Raw genomic sequence first — 8,729 nt, forward strand, 5'->3', positions numbered from 1 at the left:
CGTATTATTACAGTGTTTTCGGTGGTGTTTCTGGAAAATAAGTGACCATGGGCCCCAAGAAAGCTTCTAGTGCCAACCCTGTGGTAAAAAGGGTGAGAATTAGTATGGAAATTAAGAAAGATTTTGAAGGGTTTGGGGCTAACCCTGAGAAGCCTATGCCAGTTGTGGAATCCATTGTGCCTACTTCAAAGATTAAGGAAATGTGTGCAGAGTGGTTTGAACTGCAAACCTTTATAGATGAAAATCACCCTGACACAGCTGTTGCAAGCCGTGCTTGTGACTATTTCAATGACAATGTTATGGCCCATTTTAGGAAAGTCTTGAAGAAACGGGAGGTACAGAGCTCTATGGACAGATTTGTTGTGCGACAGAGGTCCAGTGACTCTGAAGCTGGTCCTAGTGGCATTAAAAGAAGAAGGGAAGTAACCCCAGAAAAGGACTTGCTACCTCAAGTCCTAATGGAAGGGGATTCCCCTTCTAAACAGTAAGAAGATAATGCTCTCCCCTCCTCCCATCCCATCAATCATCACCAGATCTTCAATAAAAGTAAGTGTCATGTAATTGTGCATGCCTTTTTCAGTTTGTGTGTATTAAAATTAACATTTCATGTGGTAAAAAAAATTTTTTTTCATACTTTTGGGCGTCTTGCACGGATTAATTTTATTTCCATTATTTCTTATGGGGAAAATTAATTCGCATAACGATTATTTCGCATAACGATGAGCCCTCTTGCACGGATTAAAATCGTTAACCGGGGGTCCACTGTACTCCCTTTGCAACAACAGCATCCTTTATTTCATTTTTCTTGGCCACTATGGAACATAAGGTTGTGTAGGGTTTCTTATACATCCTGGACAGTTCGGCCACACTTGTACCACTTTCATATTGTTCAGTGATGGTTTTCTTAAATTCAATCGTATTTCTCACCTTCTTTACCACAGGCTTGGCACTAGGAGCTTTCTTTGGAGCCATGGTAGCTTATTTAGTACAGTGGACCCCCGGTTAACGATATTTTTTCACTCCAGAAGTATGTTCAGGTGCCAGTACTGACCGAATTTGTTCCCATAAGGAATATTGTGAAGTAGATTAGTCCATTTCAGACCCCCAAACATACACGTACAAACGCACTTACATAAATACACTTACATAATTGGTCGCATTCGGAGGTGATCGTTATGCGGGGGTCCACTGTACTTGCAAGCACTAAAATAAATGGAATATTATGAAATATTTCGCTGGAGCACGTGAGGGGACCTTCGCTCACTGGTAAACAATGCCAGACTGGCTGCCGCCCTGGCTCATGCCGTGGGTACGTGTCCCGGACGAACTATGACTCGCGAGTCAACCTATGAAAAGCGAGTCCATGTTTATGCGAAAATACCCCTATGATTGGCGAATTTTACGATTGCCGGGAACTACGAAAAGCGGGGGACCACTGTACTTATTTACCGACAACTCGGACTTACAACAGGTTCTCTGACCAGTATGCATACCAATATAATGCATATTAGAGCTGATTTCCTCTATTCTGTTTATTACAATATAGAGTACACTACTGTATAAACATTTAAAAATATACCAGAAATGTTATAAATGGTGCAACGGTGATATTAAAACAATATCAAAGATGGTTGACACAAACCCACTACCATTATAGTATGCTCCTTGTTTAGCGACAAATTCATCAACCGACATGGTCTTAGGAACAGAACTCCATTGTTAACCCTTTCAGGGTCCGTCCCGTAGATCTACGGCTTTACGTTCAGGGTCTCAGTTTATCAGAGTGAGCTCAGCTCACTCTGATAAACTGAGTGGTAAATTTGGGTCTAGATATGAGAGAATACATCTATGTGGTATGTGCGCACCACATAAAACAAATCCTGCCACACACAGTGTATAATGAGAGAAAAAACTGAGACCGTGATTTTCGATTAAAACAGCGACTTTGCAGTGTTTTTTTGTATGTTTTTTATAGTTGTATTTGCGATTTCTTGGTCTCATTTGATAGATGATTTTTGATTGGTTTTAGCACTGGAAATGGCTTGAAACTGAGCTCAAAGTAGCGGAAATGTTAAATTTTTGCCGATGTTCAAGAGTAAACAAACGATCTCACACGTCTAATACATGCCAGCTGGTGGGTCTAATATACATTCACAAATGTGGTGATGATATTTATACAATTATGTATTACAATATTGCATAAAAGTAAATCTTATATTTTTTGGTGTGAATAAAAATTCATTATGTGAATAAAAAATCAAAATGGAATTTATTTGTAAAGCCTCAAAACATGACTAATGAACAGAGGAAATGTTAGTTTAGTGCCAGGAATATCTACATTGTTTATTCTGGACCCTATTTTGAAATTGGAATATTTTGAACTTTGTGTTAAATTGGCCAATTTACCAATTTCCGATTACTTTATTTTGTAGTTGAAACAGTTGACTTGGCGATTTCTTGTGCTCAATTGATAGAATATAAGTAATACTAGTGAAATAGCTAAGAATTTGGTCAACTGGAATAATATAACTGGCCTAAAATGGGAGTCAAAGTCGGCAAAATTGCCGATGCGTAAATATTGCTGACACATCAAAATTCGTGAGAGCATAATTTCGTCAATTTTCCATAAAATTTCATACTTTTTGTTTCAGAAAAAGATTCTCTACCATTTCATAAGAAAAAATAACAAAATTATTTTTTGAAAATTCTTGGACACTGATGCACACTTTGAAATTTGGCCTCTGGACCCTGAAAGGGTTAATCTTGCTCCTTCCATCAAGTTAAAAGCAGAATGGTAATCAAACTCTGTTTCCTTTCTTGACATGCATGTCCCTCACTCAGCTACAGGCTTTTCTTATTCCATTTATAGCAAGCCTATGCACAGTGGCACGTATGTTCACTACTTTTCTTACCATGCGTCCTCTGTTAAGAAAAGTGTTCTTATTTCTCTCTCTCTCCGTGACCTCTGCATCTGTGACCCCTCAGTCTTAGAAATTTCCACTTTTCACAGTTCATTTTCTTGCCTTGTCTACCATTCCAATTTCATAAACTCTGCCTTCTCACATGCTACACAAACATTCTCCTCTCCCAAACTCTCTACTCTTGTGAAATCTCCTGTTCTTTGCCTTTCCTATATTTCGAGTCTCCTAAATCTTAATAAATCCATTCATTCCTTAAACATCAAACTTACATTTTACCAAACTAACACCCTTCATAGTAATCTAGTTTGTACTTCTGCTCATGGAGTCTACTCCATTTCCTGCTCCTCTTGTCCTCTCCAATACTTTGGCAAAACTGGCCACTCTCTTTCTGACAGACTTAAAGAACACAAATGAAGTGTTAGCCATGGCTTGGTAGGCAACACTCTTGCCTCACACACTGAGTGAACGTGGTTCAATCCCCAGCATGGGTGGAAATGTTGGGAATGTTTCCTTACACCTGCTGTCACTGTTCACCTAGTAGTAAGGTAGTAAGTAGGTACCTAGGTGTTAGCCACCCTATACCTGCTGTCACTTTTCACCTAGTAGTAAGTAGGTACCTGGGTGTTAGTGGACTGGTGAGGGTTGCATCCTGGAGACAAGATTGAAGGACCACATACGAAATAAGACAGACAGTCCTCGATGACTGGGTGGCAAACACTCCCAATCCCACGTTATCATGGGTGGCTAACACTCACTTTCCTGGATTATCCCGGGTGGCTAACACTCCTTATCCTGAGTTATCCTGGGTGGTTTGATAGCAAAAATCATATGTATATATTACTTCAATATTAAGGGTGAGTGTATTGGCAATCAATCAGCTGTGAACCTTCTTATAGCTCACTGTAAAGTGCTTATATACAAGAAGTCAAGGCTTCATACTACCAAGGCCCAAAATACACTGTATGTTGGTGGCTTTTGTGCCTAACAGTATTTTATTAAAAGTAAACTACTGTACCTGTATACTGAAGAAAAGAAATAACGTATGTATTTGAATTTTGAATTTAAGGATGTCATGAGTAGAGTTCAGGTGTTAGATGTCATGAGCAGAGTCCAGGTGTTAGATGTCATGAGCAGAGTCCAGGTGTTAGATGTCATGAGCAGAGTCCAGGTGTTAGATGTCATGAGCAGAGTCCAGGTGTTAGATGTCATGAGCAGAGTCCAGGTGTTAGATGTCATGAGCAGAGTCCAGGTGTTAGATGTCATGAGCAGAGTCCAGGTGTTAGATGTCATGAGCAGAGTCCAGGTGTTAGATGTCATGAGCAGAGTCCAGGTGTTAGATGTCATGAGCAGAGTCCAGGTGTTAGATGTCATGAGCAGAGTCCAGGTGTTAGATGTCATGAGCAGAGTCCAGGTGTTAGATGTCATGAGCAGAGTCCAGGTGTTAGATGTCTGGTGCAATTAGGTAGTCCATTGTTATAAATAATAAGATAAGATCTGTTTGTTTTTTAACTCAGAGGGTTAGCCATCCATGATAACCTGGAACAGGGAGTGTTAGCCATCCAGGATAACCTGGAACAGAGAGTGTTAGCCATCCAGGATAACCTGGAACAGGGAGTATTAGCCATCCAGGATAACCTGGAACAGGGAGTGTTAGCCATCCAGGATAACCTGGAACAGGGAGTGTTAGCCATCCAGGATAACCTGGAACAGGGAGTGTTAGCCATCCAGGATAACCTGGAACAGGGAGTGTTAGCCATCCAGGATAACCCAGGATAGGGAGTGTTAGCCACTCAGGATAACCCAAAAGTCAATGCATCATTGAGGACTGTTTTATTTCCACTGGGGTCCTCTAATCTTGTTCCCCAGGATGCGACCCATACCAGTCAACTAACATCCAGGTACCTACAATTGGTGACCCATGGCCTGGTAGTCAAAGCTCTCGCTTCACACACTGAGGATCCAGGTTCGATCCCCGGCAAGAATGGAAACATTGGGCATGTTTCCTTACACCAGTTATCAATTCAACTGAATTCAATTCAATTCAAGTTTATTCTCTATAATGGTTACAATGTGGGGTTTACAGGTTTTGGGTAATTTGTGGTTTACATGTTATAAAATACTAATTACAGAGGGCGCCACTAGGACACCTAGCATGGCTAGGACACCTAGCATGGCTAGGCATTTCCAGCAGACTTAGATTAATTCTTAATACTATAATCTGTAAGGATTTAATGTTAAGGCTAAGTGACTACATCATAATTTGTGAGTTTAGCAATGTGAATGCTTTTGTTTTGGCACAATACAAGGTGTCCGTGTTCATCCATCAGTAAAATGGATACCTGGGTGTTTGTCGACTGGTGTGGGTCACATCCTGGGACAAAACTGACCTAATTTGCCCTAAATGCTCTGCATAACAAGTGGCTTTCTATACAGTAGTATGTCATTGATGTCAGCTATGGTCTGTATACTTTGTACAAGTACAGTGGACCCCCGATTAATGATATTTTTTCATTCCAGAAGTATGTTCAGGTGCCAGTACTGACCGAATTTGTTCCCATAAGGAATATTGTGAAGTAGATTAGTCCATTTCAGACCCCCAAACATACATGTACAAACGCACTTATATAAATACACTTACATAATTGGTCACATTAGGAGGTGATCGTTAAGCGGGGGTCCACTGTACGTACTTGTAGAAATAAAGATATTATTATATAGTATTGCTAGGTGAAAAGGGACTGCAGGCATAAGGAAACAGGCCCAAGATTTCCTCCCATATCAGGACTCGAGCCACGGACACTAAATGAAGACGAGGGCCCAGAATGCTACACTGAGGGACACATAAAAGAAGTGTCATTTATGGCTCTCTTATCTGGAATACTGCTGTACACTAACAGCCCCCTTTAAGGCAGGCGAAATTGCAAACCTGGAGAATGTACAGAGAAATTTCATGGCACATATAAGTATGATAAAGCATCTAAATTACTGGGAACAGTTGAAGTCCCTTGATTTATATTCCCTGGAATGCAGGCAAGATACATAATAATATACACTGGGAATATCCTAGAGGTACTAGTCCCAAATATGTACATTAAAATCACTTCCTATGAAAGCAAAAGACTCGGCAGGAGATGCAACATTTCCATTAAGAAGCAGCGGCACCATGAATATGCTGAGACACAACACAATAAGTGTCAGGAGCCCAAGACTGTTCAACTGCCTCCCAGCAGTAAGGGGGAATACCAAAAGACCGCTGGTTGTTTTCAAGGAGCTGGGCAGGCACCGAAAATCAGTACCTGACCAGCCAGGTTTTGGTTCATACGTTGGTTTGCATTCAGCCAGCAGTAACAGCCTGGTTGACCAGGTTCTGATCCACCACGAGGCCTGGTCACAGACTGGCCCACAGGGACACTGACCCCCTAAAACCTCATCAGGTACGGCTACATGCTGTTGGTGCTGATGGGTGTTGAGACTGACTTATGTGACGTATCTCACAATGAGTTCGACCTGTCCTCTTGGTAACAAGTAGAGCACACCAACTTCCTGTCTATATGTCTTGCCTCAACCAAGACTGAGCCTGGGCCCTGGGTAAATAAATTTGTTGCTAAGTGAGGATCATACTATAATGGTAGTGGGTGTGTCTCAACCATCTTTGATATTGTTTTAATGTCACCTTTGTACCATTTGTAACATTCCTAGTCTACAGTAGAAATTCAATTTTCACATGCCCTAGTTTGTATATAAAACTATAGTTATTCTCCATAAAATGTATTTTTTGTTAATATTTTTGTCTGGAACTGATTAATTGCATTTGCATTATTTCATATGGGAAATATTAACAAAAAAATACATTTTACAGAGAATAACTATAGTTTTATATACAAACTAGGGCACACGAAAACCCAGGTTCCACTGTATTTTTTAATGTTTTTACTACAGTAGTGTACTGTATACATTGTAATAAACAGAATAGAGGAAATCAGCTCTAATATACATTATTTCGGTATGCATACTGGTCAGGGAGCCTGTTGTAAGCCCAAGTCGTTGGTAAACGAGCACATCACTAAGTGAGGAGAGGCTGTAATGTAATATTACAAGAACCCCAGCGGAAACAAATCACTGACTTTTTTTTGGGGTTATCCTCGAGGGTTATTTACATGTTATTATATACAATAATTGTACTTATTTGTACTTGTACCTAAATAAACTTATTTACGTCTTGCTCTAGCCTTATAACCTATCATAATAATAATAAAATTATTATTATTATTATTATTATTATTATCATAATTATTAAGCAATCTCTCATCACAGAGATCAGGGTGGCTACAAAATATGGTTTTGTTAGTAGTATATGGATTATAATATATATGTATTCATGGTTATTGTTAAAGCTATAGAGATTATACAAGGACCCCAGTGGAAATAAAAGGACCCCAGTGGAAATAAAAGGACCCCAGTGGAAATAAAAGGACCCCAGTGGAAATAAAAGGACCCCAGTGGAAATAAAAGGACCCCAGTGGAAATAAAAGGACCCCAGTGGAAATAAAAGGACCCCAGTGGAAATAAAAGGACCCCAGTGGAAATAAAAGGACCCCAGTGGAAATAAAAGGACCCCAGTGGAAATAAAAGGACCCCAGTGGAAATAAAAGGACCCCAGTGGAAATAAAAGGACCCCGGTTGAAATATGTCACTAACTTTTTTTAGGTTATCTTAGGTAATTTACATATATGTGTATGATACCTGTAGTTATGTGGACATGTACCTAAATAAGTTTATTTATTTACTTACCTGAAGAATGGGAAGTATCAGGTTCAATCCAAACTAGGGGGGAGGGAGGAGCTGCAGTTCCTTGGATCAAGAGCCATGTAAAATCAAGGTAACCCACCCTCCACCCCTTCATGGATGTTAATTTTGTTACTAAAAACCGAAACAAAATTTTACGAAGACATTGCTATATTATGGAAATAAAGGCAAGTGTGTGAAACATAACTTAACATATTCGGAGACGTCACCAACGTTTCCATTCATTGATGTTATCAGAGCGGCAAGTCTGCGAATTAGTGAAATAGAGTTATCCAAGAATATTGTAGGTTTATATTACCCTAGATTAGTTCTTGCTGATAATTAAGTTATCCAAGAATATTGTAGGTTTAGGTTAGGTCTAATTTTTTTGTGCTATCCTGATGGATAATTTACACATTAAATTATTATATAGGATAATTGTACATGTGAACCTGTACCTAAATAAAATAACTTACTAGGTTAATTCTTGCTAATAATTTTAATAATTTCCACCAGCGAGGAAACAGACTTGTGAACACTGGGTGACTGGGGTCGTTGGTGACATCAGCGACATTCCCTTGAAAACTTTACACATACAATAAATTACGGTAGTTGTAGTTACCTGTGGAATATATTTAATGAGAGTGATGAAGAGCTTGACATAGGAGACAAAATAGAGGAAGTCCAGCCAGAGCACAACTTGAGTCGACCCCAGTATAACCATCAGTATCGAGGCCATCGCGATGCCGGATAAAATTCCCTTGGCGGTTTTTGATATGCGTTGGTCGCCACGTTCATAGATGCAACACTGCAACACTTGAATACTGCAAGCGAAGAATGCATGAAGGGAGAATATGACATCGTTGAGTTGCACCGGGTTAACCCCAAACGGATGCCTGAGAAAATACTGCCGTTGTATGACTGGGGCCCAGTAGAGGCAAACATTGAATAAACTATACATGAAAAAACCCACGATATTCAATGAGAGGAAGTCGAAATGCAGGCCGATGACGCTCTTCCTGC

The 8,729-nt window shown here is 39.8% G+C and overlaps 1 protein-coding gene across 2 annotated transcripts in view; it reads right to left on the reverse strand.

The window, feature by feature from the left end:
- The window catches only part of LOC128704568 (cystinosin homolog), a 29,767-nt gene that overhangs the window by 20,184 nt on the left and 854 nt on the right, over positions 1 to 8,729 (reverse strand). For both annotated transcript variants that reach the window (XM_053799692.2, XM_070079762.1), the window contains exon 1: positions 8,329 to 8,729. This exon is cut by the window's right edge. In XM_053799692.2, coding sequence (XP_053655667.2) covers positions 8,329 to 8,729 — 401 coding nt within the window. The remainder of the gene's footprint in view (positions 1 to 8,328) is intronic.

Source organism: Cherax quadricarinatus, unplaced genomic scaffold (assembly GCF_038502225.1).
Source record: "Cherax quadricarinatus isolate ZL_2023a unplaced genomic scaffold, ASM3850222v1 Contig15, whole genome shotgun sequence".
Taxonomy (NCBI): domain Eukaryota; kingdom Metazoa; phylum Arthropoda; class Malacostraca; order Decapoda; family Parastacidae; genus Cherax; species Cherax quadricarinatus.